This window comes from Crocodylus porosus, unplaced genomic scaffold (assembly GCF_001723895.1).
Source record: "Crocodylus porosus isolate Cpor-Errol unplaced genomic scaffold, CroPor_comp1, whole genome shotgun sequence".
In the NCBI taxonomy this organism is placed as follows: Eukaryota; Metazoa; Chordata; order Crocodylia; family Crocodylidae; genus Crocodylus; species Crocodylus porosus.
In genome coordinates, this window is record NW_017728906.1 from 67,749,593 (window position 1) to 67,764,467 (window position 14,875).

The window sequence follows — 14,875 nt, forward strand, 5'->3', positions numbered from 1 at the left end:
TCTTGGTAATGATATTCTCGGTATCTTTGCAATAGCAAAGAAAAGAAAGTAAAATGTGAAACTGCTCATGGAAATTCCCTCAATTAAGAAAAGTCAGTTTCATGTACTATTTCAAACTTGCTTTTCATTAAGCTTAGAAGGTTAGTAAAAACTAGTCTGAGGTGACCACCTGATTTGATTACCCACCTATATATCTATCCCTCAGCTTCCATCATCAGTGGTGGCAAAGCTGTTCTGCAAATGTCAAGAGATGGAGAAAATAGAGTTGGTAAGGAACTTCACAGTGAACTATAGCATGCCAAAAATGGGAACTTGTTAAAAAAAAAACTGTTTGTGAAATAGGGTTAGTTTTGATAAATGCCCTAAACTAAAAATATACTGGCAAAAGAGTTTGAAATTTCATTATGGTACATTTTTTATATGTTCAAACCAAAATAATTTATTAAATCAGGAATTCTTTTCATTTTAAAATATAAAGAATGTTGATTAAAAAGAGGTTTTGAAAGACTGAAATCAAAACAAAGCACTACATGACTAAAACTTTTTTTATTGTTATTTTCAGTTCACAGGAAGTTTCTGACTTTTTGGATCAATTTGGTTTGAGATGGTTTTTTTTTTAGATAATTTGAACACTTTCAAAGCACGAGAAAGCTATTTCCTTTCTAGCTCTAATTATCAGGAGGATGCTAATGGAAAATAATTATTGCCCAGTGTGTGCTTTTCAGTTAGTAGGGCAAAGCACATTCTTTGATGCCTTGGCTTCACTGGAGCTGCACATGTCCTAATTTTACATTTTCACAAGTTAATTAGTACAAACTTAATTATGTTATTATTGCATCATTTTTTTCTTCTGACTTTATTACAGAACTTAAGCAATCAAGCCTTCATGAGAACTGGACATCTAACTCTTTTAGGTAACTTTGAAAATCTCTACCTTTATAACAGATTCCACTGAAGCTTATTAGTGAATCAGTTTATTAGAGCAATTTCTAGTAGAAACATCTTATTGCCTGTGGTAAGTGGTCATTTTTACCCAGTCAGAGGAATTCTAACATTTTAAGAGCACAAAGCTGACCAGATATTACAAAAAGTCCATGTTGGTTGGAGTCTGCACCTGCCTGGTATTTTTAACCAGGAAAACTACAGGGTGTCTGGCTACAAAGTGCTTTCTGGTGTGTGGGGGAAACTAACAGCTGTAAGTGGCAGGGAGGTTGTAACATATACAATTTCCTGATGTATAGCAAGTATGGAGGAACCAAACAAAATATTTTAAATCAGCAAGAATTCTTGTGGTTGATATTTTTATTGAACCAACAGCATGGTTGGGATAAACAAAGAAACTTTCAAGTATATCTCTGTGCTTTCTTCAGCTCTCACCGCTCAGAGACCTGAGAAATGTTACAGTGATACCTGAAAGCTTCTTTGCATCTATCCCAACCATGCAGTTGGTTAATAAAAGATATCATCCACAAGAATTTGTTCACGTATTTCCTGAACCATCACAGCAACAGCATCACTTCAACCCTCTAAAGCAGCATGCAGTCTAATTCAACGCAAAAACAAAATGCATAAAGAAGAACACTTAAAAGTATGCCCCTTGAGAAGCAACCAGTTTTATTAAGTACGTTATTATGGGATTTAAATTTGACTCCCGAAACACATTCCAGTTAACAAAGTATGCCTTGGTTAAGTTATCTGTACAACCATAACTGTGGCAGGATCTCAAATAAGTTTAAAAGGACAAATATAAATCAAGTTGATCTATCCTGGAAATATTTTCTCATGAGTTTAGCTCTAGTACTAACAAGGGAAAAAGGAAAGATTAATTTTATTAATCTGGTGGAGGAGGCAAATGAATATCCTGCTTGCTAGTACTTCTTTTATGTAGTTTATATTATGTTTATATACTTCATATAATGAAGCAGAAAATTAAAGAGGAAACATTTAAAGAGCTAGGGTTTCACCCCCTCTAACATTCCTTTGGGTTATTTATATCTTTCTCGTTTTAACATAGGTCACTCACAATATATAATATATGACTAATAATATGACTTGTGAAAATCTAGAATTAGACCACTGGTTAGATACTTCATGAATCAAAAAAGGAGAACACAGCAGTTTCAGGATATACTTACAGTTAAGCACAGGCCTCAGTAGTTTGTTGAGCTGGAGTGTAACTGAGTTTTCAACAAACATCTCAAAATCAATAATTAAATACAAAAAAAAAAAATCATCAAAAGGTAGCCAGAGGTAAGCATGTTCATTGCCTCCCAATATTTGTCAGTTTGCATCACTAAACTAGTTAGATACTATGGATTCTAATTTGAACATCATAGTTTTTAATTAATCATGTTCCCAGTAGAAAATTCGAGCACGGTTAGGTAAAAAAGAGACTCTATAGCAGCTAACTACTTTTTTGATAACAACTTACAGATATGAAGACAACATTTCTGCAAATTATTATTACTCTCTTTATATGATCTTCCCCGAGTCTAGTAATACCATACCTTTTGTAAACCAGGCTAAAGTAGGTAACATCTGTCTTCAAACTTTCTCAGACACTTCAGTTCAAAGCCAACACTTTAAATGGCGCTATTTTGACTAGATTCGAAAACTGATTATTTCTGGATAAAGACACAGATATTTGCATATTTTTTTCTCTATGCTATCATTTAATGGAGTCTGTGTACAGTCTGTTATACCGGTTATAATTTTCTGTGAGCAACACATTTTTTAGGCTCTGCCAGAAAAGGCATTGAGCTTGTGGATTCTTTGGCCACTCAAGAACTGAACTCCTGCAAATCCTCCTCCTCAGCCGCAGGTACTGGGAGTGCTGTAACACTGGCTCTAGCAGAATAAACACAATCACGTCCAGGTTCTCATCCATTAGTCTCTGCAGGGCAATGTAAAAAGCTGTTCTGAAGTTCCCATTCTTTACATACCTTTCTGTCAGGACAAATATTGTCTTCCTGCTGCACTGGATGCTCTGTGCAAGGTTGTCAATGACAGCTTTTCCTGGCTCCCAGTCTCTTTCCTCCAAACAAAGCAGAACTTGCTTGTCCTTACTTTCTTCTAAGTGAACTCGTAATTCATTTATTACCCAGTCAGTTACTGCTACATCCTTAGTATCATAGGCAATGTAAGCATCATAAAGAGCTTTTTCTGTGATTATGGACCTGTACCCTTTTAGTCTGGCAGCACAATAATAGTATGTGTACCAAGCATCCCAATAAAATAAATGTTTTGTAATAGCCATTATCATAACAGTGAAAATAATAATGAATGATAATGAAAAGCATATTAGTGCAGCTATATCCAAAGTACAGGCATGTTGATCTAAACTTATAATGCTGTTTCCTGTTTGATCTCCAGGTGTTGCACAAATGACGTCTGTTGCCAGTCGTGGTATACTGACATTAATATTTAAATGTATCCAGTTAGTGAAACCAACAATTGCACAAGTACATTCAAAAGGGTTCCCCTGTAAGTTCAACAAGACTAAATAATTTAAATCATTTGACAGAAATGTTGATTGGTTTATGGAATGAAGTCTGTTGTAACTTAAATCCAGATGTAAAAGGCTGCTGGCTTTAAAAAGAAATCCATCAGCTAGATGAGCAATCTTATTATATTGAAGCAGAAGTGTCTGAAGAGAGGATGTGAGGTTGGCAAGGCTGTCAGTTATAAAAGACAATAAGTTTTTGCTCAAATCTAGTAATTTGAGATTTGGAAATTGTTTCAGGGCTTTCCAGTCAAAGCGCTGTAATCCATTATTGTTTATGCGTAGTTCAATTAGGCTCTGTGGAAGGCAAAGGAATGCTTTGATAGGAATACCTTTAAGTCTGTTGTGGGATATATCAAGATGAGTCAGTTTGCTAAGTTCTTTAAAAAAGTGTATATATCTATTGTCTCCATTTTTCCATAAAATATCAAGGCGATTTCCTTTGAACACCAATTCTTCCAATGAACTGCTGATTAGATTAGGTTCTGTTAGTGTGGAAATTTCATTGTAACTTAAATTTAAAACTTTTAGATGCGTAAGATTTTGAAGAAATACCAGTCTATGGGTTATCCCTGACACAATAAAATAGTGTTTATTATAGCTGAGGTCCAGTACCTCTAAATTATGTAATTCATTAAATGCATAACTATAAGCCAAATCAAGTTTATTAAAAGACAAATCTAAATATCTGAGATTAGGGAGGAAAATAAATTCCGTGCCATTCAAAGCTTGGCCAATGCCATTTGATGACAAATTCAAACAGGCTACATCATGGAAACCTTTAAATTGTTGTTGGGCAATGAAGAAAACACTGTTCAAACTTAAATCTAGTGCTTTACCATACATGCTGCACTGAGGTTTGATTAAAGGAAAAATAGGAGCAGACATATGACTACTGGATGTATCTCCAGATTCTAGCATGTTATTTGCTGATGGGTCAAGATAAGTATCTGTTGAACGACGTCGAAGGACATGATTTCCTAATGATGTCCCATGAATGTCACTGTTGTTGCTGCTGTCTGATAATGGTGATATTCTGTTGTCAGACAAAGAAATCAAAGTCAGATTAATAAAGAGCTGGAATACCCTGAGGTCAATCTGCTTGATAAAGTTGACCCCAAAATTGAGGGTGTGTAGATTTGTAAGTTTTGTAAGAGGCTGCAGGTGTTCACGTGTAAGGACCTGGAATACATAACCTCGTATATGCAGTTGTTGGAGACGGACCAAGTTAGCAAAATTGTCAGAAATATTTAGATACTTGGGGTATGCTTGTCTTGCATAATTAAAGGATAAGTCAAGCACCTCCAAGTGAGGTAGTTGGACTAAAAATTCTCCTAAAGCTATTTCCTTTAGCAAGTAGTTAAAACCAAGATTCAAAACCTTTAACTGTGACGTGTTATAAAACCAGCTGGCGGGTATATGAGTGAGGGAGGTGCAGGAGAGACTTAGGTTCTGTAAGTTTACCAGGTACTGGAAAGCAAGAGGGTGTATTTGAATGGAGGAATCTCCAGGGCAAGGGTCACATGGAAAGGGGGCATTGAAGCACCTTGGGCAGTTTCCACTTAGGTCAAGGACTTCTATATTGGACAGGTTTTGAAAATCATAATACTTAATGGTTTGTATCTTATTGCTGCTGAGATAAAGTTCTTTTAGTGATGAGGGTAGCTGGCTTGGAACTTGGGATAGGTTGTTGAGAGAGAGTGACAGCACAGTCAAAGCAGAGAGGTCTGAAAAAGCCCTGGGCTCTATGTGGAAAATTCTGTCACAGGGATTGCCGGAAAAACAGTTTCTATCCAAGTAGAGCTCTTTCAGTTGTGTGAGTTCTGAAAAATTTTGCTGGCTGAAAGAAAAAAAGCTATTAAATCTCAAACTCAGTGAGGTTAAGGACAATGGCATCCCAGCTGGTATTTTACATAAATGGGTTTCATCTGCTAATAATTCTATCAGCTTGGTCATGTTAGCAAAAGCTCCATCTTCAATTACCATTCCTTTTTCACGTGGGTCAACAGCCTTGTCCATGGCCTTTGAATAATGATTCTTGTTTAGATTTATTTTCATCAGGTTATTCAGGCCCTGAAAAGATTCTTTAGAAATCTTCTTTATAAGGTTGCCTGAGAGCTTGATTTCTGTTACATCACTATACGTACCAGCAGGCACATATTTCAATCGACGGGAACTGCAGTCAAAAATCACAGAGGAATTATTCTTTGTAATATCACATGGCAGTGTTCTAGGGTACTTGGTCTCAGCAAGGACACCTGAAATATTGTAGACCAGAAGAAGAAGGCATATCAAACTTCGAATTGGGGGGTTCATGTTTCCCTTACAAAAAAAAAAAAAAAGAGAAAGCTTTTAATAATAATAAATACTCAGCAACAGCATAGCATTCTTAAAAGCAACATCTTAAGTTCATTAATTCATGAGCCAAGATTTGCAACAGAGACCAATGATTTTGGGTGTCTGAGATCTGGATGTTACATGTAAAGCGCTTTGTAAAAGATATCAGATTCACACAAAGAACCGTGTCTGCCTATGTCCTTAGACCAACACGGCTACAACCTACACCCTTGAAAATGATATATTCTTCCTAAGAAAGTTGCTCAGCGGTTTCTGAATATCAGGCTTTCTTAACTTGACCACCTCAAAACCAAGCTTCCAAAAACCACTATGGATTTTTATACATCATAGCCATGGTTTTAAAGATGTTTTAGTTTGCTTTCTTCTCCCTGCTCATTGCAGATCCAATCAGAACATTTAGTTTCAGTGCTGCTATGATGTATAGATATCCTTTATGAAAGCATTACAAGTGTCTTGGCATCTTCTGGCTTGTACACACATTAAAAAAGGTATCCTGGAGATAAAATTGCATCATAATACTTATACAAAGTTGAACTGAATTCAGATTGCATGGATCAACAATTATGGCACTCCTTTTAATATATTGTATTTCTATGTGTTTAATTTTCTATGTTCTAAAAAAACAAAAAACAAAAACCAGAAACAGGAAAGTGGAATTTTCCATCTTGTAGAACCAAATCAACTGCTCCATGGATCATCAGATTGTTAAAAACTTTAGGTCCACAGCACTGATCCCTGCTTTATCATTTGCAGACAACTTTTACACAAAAGTAATAGTTTGAAGAAACTGCATAAAACCCCATATGGTCCAAATAGCCATGTTTGTTGAATGTACATAATAAGCACAGTCTAGGTACATATGTCTAGTGCTTTTATTGGTTTGCAAATAAAGATCTCTGTGAGCATCATTTACTTTTCTGCCTGATGGTCCATGCATGACCATATGAAGTGGAAGCATCAGTAGGGTCTTTTCCTCTCTGGCGAGATGACCATTCCAAGATGATGACATACCTTCATTGGTGCATTTTATAGCTCTTTGTTAAACAATGGAAAAAGTTGGGATGCAGGAACTTTGGGTCCCATCCCTGATCTGGGAAGCAGGTTCTGGAGGGTAAAATCTTTTGCTTCTCTCTCTCCAGCATTCTCCCTTTCTTACTTTTGTACTCTCACTTGTCCCCTTGTCCATCTATCCTGTTTCTTTTTTCTCCAATCAGTTCACAATTCCTGCTCCTCCGCAACACTTGTAATATTCTCCAAACACTGCCCCACACATCTCCTGGTACCTCTGGATTCAAATCAGGAGGACTCTTCCTTCTCTTCCATGCTGCCTAGGCAACATTACAGAAAAATGAGATGATAGGGGGAACAGAATGATAGTGAAACTGTAGCAGGCTGCATGCTTTCAGGGGTTGCAGCCCAGATGCAGGTGGTAAGCATATGATTGTAGGCTTGCCTATGAGGACTGGGCCAGCTGTGGAGAATAACTGGCTGGTCCAGAGGAAATTAATAGCTCCCAAGGGAAAGACAGGGGTAGGGGAGAAGGAAGACTGTGGTACTGAGTCAAAGTACTTTCTCAGGGTTTGGTAAAAGATCATAAGGTTTAAGACAACAGTTTATGTATCTGTTTGGTTTATGCTGTGTCCTAGGGGGCAAGTTTAGAAATAAAAGGGAAATAAAAAGACTGTATTGTGTAAACCAACATCTTGTTACAGAGACATGAGAGAGTCATTATGCAATCAGCTCCCTTGCACAGCACCAGATTTCAGTTCTCATGGTAGGGGCAAGAGAAAGATCTGCTTAGGCTGTAAACCTACCTGCTTAGGCTGTAAAACTAGAGCTTGCTGAGGAGTAAGCAGCCCCAGCCATTTCAGTATCTCACACAAAACACTTTTCTCAGTTGTATTTCTTTTCTGGGATTTTGAAAGTTCTGACAGTTAAATAGCTGGACTTCATTTTCAAAATGTTCTACATTTTATTCCTAAAATTGCGTAACAGAGTGAAATATGGCAAATATATATCTATATATTTCAACAAATGCAATAGGAGGGAGGGGGGAAGAGATGAGGAAGAAGAAGAAAGAAGGAAGTCAGTTTTAAAAACTGCCATCATTTTCTTCCCATCAATGCAGCATGACTGTCACTGGCTAATCTACACAACAGCATCAGCATGGCCCAGCCAGGCCCCACGCACACACTGTTTACCTGAGCCCTTAGGTGCATTATAGTCCTGAAAGTTCACTGGTGAGGCTAGGCCAAGGGCCCTGATCTTCTGTCTGAAGAGTTGGCAAAAGCTGTTGAAAATGGCTGCTAGGGATGACCCCTGAACAGCCTTACCTGCAAAGTTTGGAGGATGCCTGCAGGCACATGTCAACCTGATCCTGCCTGGTACCTACCACTGATGTATAGACCAACTTCATCAGGCCACAAGTGTAGGATCTGGATCAAGGCATGGGCTTTCCTTCTCATTGCACCAGTTTCATTAAGCCCTCTCATTCCTTTCCCCATTTTCCAGTTTTAAAAGATGGTAGAGGATTTGGGGTCAAATTCATGCCTCACATAGATGAGTAAGACTACAATGAAGGGGCACTCACTTATTCCACAGCTACAGTCCATGTACATGTGACAGCTTCAATCAATCTTGGTAAATTCGTATAGAAAAATACAGGTGGGAAAAGAATGCAAGTGAATTTTCTATGCAACCAAGTTGATGCCCAATTTCACAGTTTCCTTAAACTTTTTAGTTCTGAAAAGAAGTGGAAGTGTCTTTGGTAGAAGGAATAACTCAACCACATTCCTAAGACATTGCTATGCATTTTATCATCTAATCCTTTCATAGGGCCTAATTACATGTACAGGAGTCATGAAATGTTGTATATTGCAGGCAGAAGACAAGCATTTAGAATAGTTCTGTAATTTCAGAAAAGCAGAAAAGAACTGTTAACTAGACTGTATTTTGCTACTTTTGTACTGCTATATTTTACTTTTTCAGGTATACTGGATGCAAGAAATGAACCAAAGCCTATTTAAGTCCGTAATTACTTAAGTAGGCTTGGATCGGACCTTTAAGACTTCTTTTGATGATACCTTTATTGAAAAGATACATCCTTTTGTATTTTTTCTGAGTGATTGTCTCAATAGGAGGTTTGGTGTGAGATCCCCTCATGAAAGCTGTTCTTAGCAGTTAGAAACTCTTGACCTCAGAGACTTATGTTGAACTCTGATCCTCCTCCCATTGGACTCTGTGGTGAAAACAGGTGTAACTGGGTAGTTCTGGACTCTGAACAGACATGGTGCATGGGGCAGCAGCTGCAGCTGGGCTGCCAGTGGCAGCTAGTTCAGCAGCATGGGTGGTGGGCTGCTGTTTTGGCAATCCTGGCTGGAGGTGGGGTTGGTGTCCTGGTTGCCCCCTCTTAGTGATATTGCTAGGTAAATATCCTCTTTTATTTTACAGGATCCATGAACAGGCCTAATCCAGCTGTGGTTTAGTAAAAATCCTACAAGCCAAAGTTGGTTAACCTTGCTTTCAATACAGTTAATTGAACATTATCTATCAAGCTGATTTAGGTTCTTACTGCAAACTCAGGCCCAGATCCAGCAAATAGATAGCCAATGAATAACTTGTGCACACAATAATAATCTTAATAAAATCAGTAGAACTGCATGCGCACATTAAAACACTCACTATGCAAATGTTTGTTGGGTCGGAATCATTAAATCAACCATTAGCTAGCTTTATTTTTTGGGGTCTTTATGCTGCATGGTAAGGGGGATAAAGTATCAAAAAATGGTTAGGATAAAATATGAAGGGAGTTAGAAAAAAAAGAACTGAAGTACAAAAAGACTTATAGAAAAAAAATTAAATGCTAGGAGGAGGCTGCTGAAAAGGTGAAAGCAAAACACTCAGATAAAAGTATCAATAGGAAGAATGAAATTGTCATAAGGAAGAAGGAAGATAAGTCAAGGAGACCATAATAAGAAAGTCTTCATTGTTTAAATACTATATTATATGAGGCATTTATATGATAAGACTCTGCACTTATGATAAGCACATTCTCTATATAAACACATATTTTAAGTTCTGGTAAAAGTTCAAAGACCTACTAAAAGCATATTTAACATAGTAAAATGCTGCTTTGAGCAGGGGGTTGGACTAGCTGACTTCCCAAGGTCTCTTCCAACCCCATTTTTTTAAGATTCTATGCCTAAAAGCATTCACATCTAAGAATGATCTGTAACCAAGGAGACAAATTTCTATAATATGTTGCTAACACAGAAAAAATAAGTATTTAATTAAAATATAAGTTCTCTAATTAAGCATACCTATTTAAAAAAATAAGATTAACATGTTCTGAATCTTTTTTCCATGTCATAAATTCATGGCTGTAGGAATATGCTTTTAGAAAATAAAAACACTCACTTTCTTTATTCTTCCCCCATAAACGATGCCATTCCACTGAAGTGTTTTTAAAATGAATCAATAGCTGCAAGCAGCAGACAGCAGAAATGGTGAAAGATCTTTGACTAACTTCCCCAAATGGGCAACTGCAGTGACAAGAGAAGTCAGCTTGTGGTTTGCTCCAGTTCATGGGAAAATAGTAGAAGCCACACCTACTTTGACAGTGTATTTATTGACTCATTTGTCGCAATAAAAGTTACCAGATTTACCCAAAGAAACTTGTCTGCCTATGTCCTTAAACTAACATAGCTACAACCTATACCCCTAACAGTGGACGCATTGACATGAGATGCTACTGTGCAGTGGTTACTGTGCATTTATTTAGTACTTGTATAATCAAGTACTAAATAAATCCACAGTAACCAGAGTTACTGTGCAGTAGTGCCAGCAAACACCTTTTAAGTGACACTATTCTGCAGAATCTTAATAATACAGCACAGTAGCATATTAGCACTGTTAGTGCTGTGGTATGCTACTGCACAGTATTATTCAGCTACTGCTCAGCCAGCATCTCTGGTAGACATGCGCAGCAAGATTAATTTGTTTAATAAAATTTATCCCAAAAATTAAGGATTGAGTTTCTCAAGAGCTAATAGGGGTTTCCAGTGCTGTTCACATAAGTGCTTAAAAACTTAGTCTCTTAGATATAATTGTTTTAAGGATACTAATGAAGAAAAATATTAGCAGAGGTTGAGGTTCAGATAGTCTAAATATTTTTCTCTCTCAAAATTGAAGGATAAATCAAGTTGTTCTGAAGAAATCAAATTCTGGAAGAACTCCCCAGAAGTTTTCATTCTATAAGTGATTAAATGAAACATGAAGTGCCTTTAACTAATCTGTTTTTTTTAAAACCAGACGGCAGATACACTAGTCAGTGAGATGCTGGTAAAAATAAAAATCAAAGTCTTTAATTTGTAAAGATTCTTGAAAGCAGTAAAGTCTATTTTAAATGGAAGAGTTTCCAGGAAAAGGAGCATTATACTATCTTGGGCCAGGTATAGACATTTCACTTTTAAATGGTATAAGTTATCAGAAAATTATCTATACCAATAACAGAACAGAAGTTTGGCACACAAAACCAGTCTATACCTGTAACAGAACAGAAGTTCGGCATACATAGACTGGTTTAAAAATAGTGGCATGGTGTCTCTAGTGGGCATGGTAAGTACCATCCTGTCCCCCTTTACCTGAGCACCCCCTCAGCTCACCTGCCATGACTTGCTGTTACTGGGTGAACAGTGGTGTTCTTCTCAGGTGATCCAGTGTCGGGGGTACTCACGTTTGTGCTGCAAAGTTCTTCCGGGCTTCACGTCCCCTACACCCCATCCACTCACCAACTGCTTGGGTGTTGCTTCCATTGTTCCACCATCCCCTGTTAACCCCTTTACTAAGGAGTCAGGTGTCAGCTTCAGCACCAGTCAGTTGCCTGGATGTTAGGGCAACTGGACCCCCAGACCCTGGTGCCAGAGGGCTGGGCTCCCATGGTCTTGTGTCTTTCTCTCAGAGAGAGAGTTGTTCCTATGGAATCTGAAATTCAGGCATCCAGGGGTCAGTCTTCCCCAACCTAATTCCGGGATGCTGCTCCCCCTGCCCCAAGTGCAGGCGCAGTGCCTGTAGCTACGATCCTGCCAGCCTCAGGAATCACTGCCTGCCTGGCATGCTCCCAACTGGCTCTCTCTCCCGCTCTCCTCCCCTGCCAGCTTCTGGCAGGGTTTTTAAGTTTCCCACAGCAGTGTCTCCAGCTGCCACAATCAGCCTGGCACTCCCCTGCCTCGGGAGCAGCTGATTAAAGAGCCAGCATAATGCCAGCTCACACAGCCGCAGCTTGGGTTCCAGCTTCAGCCACTCTCTAAAAGGTAAGTTTTCTGGGGTGTGAGGGGCCTGTTTGTTCCCCATACGGGCTCTTGAGGCTTCCCCTAGCCTCCTTGGTGCCTGTGGGGGCTTCTCACAGCCACAAGTGGAACCCAGTCCAGGACCCCATCCTCACAAAGGGTGCAGAAAACTGTGTAACTTGAATCAATTCCACTTTGGGCTTTTTGAATGTTTGTACTTAGTCTTGGACAGTTTCTACTTAGGTAAAGAATTTCCAGATTAACTAGTTTATTAAAATCCCATTGACTGATGGTCTTCATCTTGTTAAATGTGAGCAGGTTGGGCGATCCTAACTCCATTGCTCCTCTATACTCGCCTGCCATGATTGGATTAGAAAGAAAATAAAGGAGATCAGTGGTCTTTAAATGTTAGTGATTAATAAGCCTTACCCAGGTGTCACTTGCTCAGAGTACTAGTTTATTTTTTTAAAGTAAGAGATTACTACAACTGTAGCCTCACCAATTACTTCATTGACAAAGCCTCCCAGTAATGCCAAGCAGTCCTCTTAACACAGGCTGTGTTCAAGAAGCAATGTAACGCTCGGCATTCAGAGCAGTAATTATCTTGTTAGCATCTCTCGATGCAAGCCTTATACCAGGACCATCCCGGAGGCTTTCCTGCTTCTCATATTGCCCCTCTCAACAGCTGTGTCCCTTTAGGGGCTGGGGATTCTTGTTGGTGTAGGGTCTTCTTGCTCACCCATCGCCTTCCACCCATGGGCCACCCTCTTCCCACTGGGATACTATTCTGTGTGTTTCTGTCTTGCCTCAACTCTCCCCTCACTCACCGGAGTCACTGAAACTTCAAGGTAGGTAACTTGCCTGAATGAGTTCTCTGTCTAGGATCCCACAGTCCCAGCACCTCTTTCTGTCTATCAGGTGGATTCCTCAGGTTCTTATCCATCTGAGTCTCTGACTGCTTCTCATTTCTGTCTCCATGCCCGAAGGCAACAAGTAAATGCTCCCTGCTGGATTTATGCAAGTTTTGGTGGGCTAATCACCTGATCCTGTACCAGGTGTTGTAATTTCCCTCACCTGGCAGGGTGCATTGTCAGGTCAACCCTGTCCAACTGTGCCTTAGTAACATGGCTCCTGCCTAAGCCCCTGTTACATTAGAGTCAAGATGAAGTTCTCATAGAGAGGAAGGCAGATTGAGGGCCATTTGGGATAAATTGCTGTAGGAAAGTGACAAAACAGTTAAGTTAGTGAAGGTCACAAAAGCCTTATAGATTGCACAGACATTAGGGCTAGAAGGGACCTCAGAAGATCATTGAGTCAGTCTCCTGCCCCAGGGGCAAGAAGTCAGGTAGGGTCAAAGGATCCCAGCAAAATAAGCAACAAAACGTTTCTTAAACAAGTCCAGAGTAGGTGCTTGCACCACCTCCAGAGGGAATCTATTGCAGGTCTTGGAGGCTAGGACAATAAAGAAGTTTTTCCTTATGTCCAGCCTAAACTGGTCTTGGAGGAGGTTATGACCATTTGACCAGTACCCCATGGTTGTCATCCACGTGGGGACGAATGCCGCAGCCAGGGGTAACCCTGTCCGCATTATGAAGGATTTCAAGGCTCTGGGTGACAAGCTTAAAGAGACGGGGGCACAAGTGGTATTCTCCTCTCTTCTTCCAGTGCGTAGGTGGGGATGGCAACATGAGGCCTGCATTGGTGAGGTCGACCGGCACTTACACAGTTGGTGCTGCCAGGCAGGCCTTGGGTTCTTTGATAATGACCCATGTGTTCAGGCGGGGGGCTTGCTGGGGTGGGATGGGCTTCATCTCTCTCCTAAAGGCAAGCGTGTCTTCTCTTCCAGGTTGGCTGATCTCATACAGCGAGCTTTAAACTACCATCACTGGGGGAGGGGGCCACAGGAAGACGAGGCGACACCACCCGAGCAAGACGGGTAACAAATGCTAGGAATGCCCAGGTAAGAAACAGGGGTCCAGACAGTCTCCCAAATTGGGGGGTGGCACATGCAGCTAGGCAGGGCCTTATATGCCTATATACCAATGCTCCTAGTATGGGGAATAAGCAGGAGGAACTTGCCCTCAGAATAGCCAGTTCAGACCCAGACATAATAGGGATAACAGAAACTTGGTGGGATTCATCCCACAACTGAGAAGTTAGCATTAGGGGCTATAGGCTTTACGGGTGGGATAGAGAAGGAAGGAAAGGCGGGGGTGTGGTGCTCTATGTCAAGGAGCAGTACACATCCTCTGCCAGCAAAATGGGGTCAGAGGAGGGGCAAGCTGAAGTGTTCTGGGTCAAGATACAAGGGTGCCATAGGGAGAGGGATTTAACGGTAAGGGTCTACTACAGACCCCCCAACCAAGGGGAGGAGCTGGACCGGGAATTTTCAGGCCAGCTTGCAGAGGCACTTAAGGCAAGGTATGTAGTTGTCATGGGTGACTCCAATTACCTGGACATCTGCTGGGAAGAACAATCAGCCAGGTCAGACTGTTCCAGGAGGTTCCTGGCTAAGTTACAGGACCTCCACTTAATTCAGGAGGTACACAGTCCCACCAGAGGAAATGCTCTGTTGGACCTGGTCCTGGCCACAGGCGACAACCTGGTAAGAGGCCTCCAGGCTCTTGACCACCTGGGTGATAACGATCATTGCTTGCTGGAGTTTACCATCCAATGCAGGGTGTCAAGGGCTAGCAGCAAAGCAGTAGCCCTAGACTTCAAGAGGGCC

General features: G+C 40.2%; 1 protein-coding gene across 2 annotated transcripts; it reads right to left on the minus strand.

Annotated features, from left to right (window-relative positions):
- Nucleotides 1-958: 958 nt before the first annotated feature.
- TLR8 (toll like receptor 8) lies at nucleotides 959-10,389 on the minus strand. Of its 2 annotated transcripts, none has more exons than XM_019529320.1 (2): nucleotides 10,277-10,389; nucleotides 959-5,824 (listed from the first exon to the last, which is right to left on the minus strand). In XM_019529320.1, the coding sequence occupies exon 2, from the start codon at nucleotides 5,816-5,818 to the stop codon at nucleotides 2,669-2,671; it is 3,150 nt and encodes a 1,049-aa protein (XP_019384865.1). In that variant the 5' UTR covers nucleotides 5,819-5,824; nucleotides 10,277-10,389; the 3' UTR covers nucleotides 959-2,668. The 2 variants fall into 2 exon arrangements, 1 of the variants encoding a protein (XP_019384865.1); XR_002099834.1 differs by lacking the exon at nucleotides 959-5,824 and adding an exon at nucleotides 6,736-7,188.
- Nucleotides 10,390-14,875: the final 4,486 nt, after the last annotated feature.

What these genes read in the sequence shown, in the direction of transcription:
- TLR8 (XM_019529320.1), bottom strand. Translation starts at nt 5,818, where the DNA reads ATGAACCCCCCAATTCGAAGTTTGATATGCCTTCTTCTTCTGGTCTAC.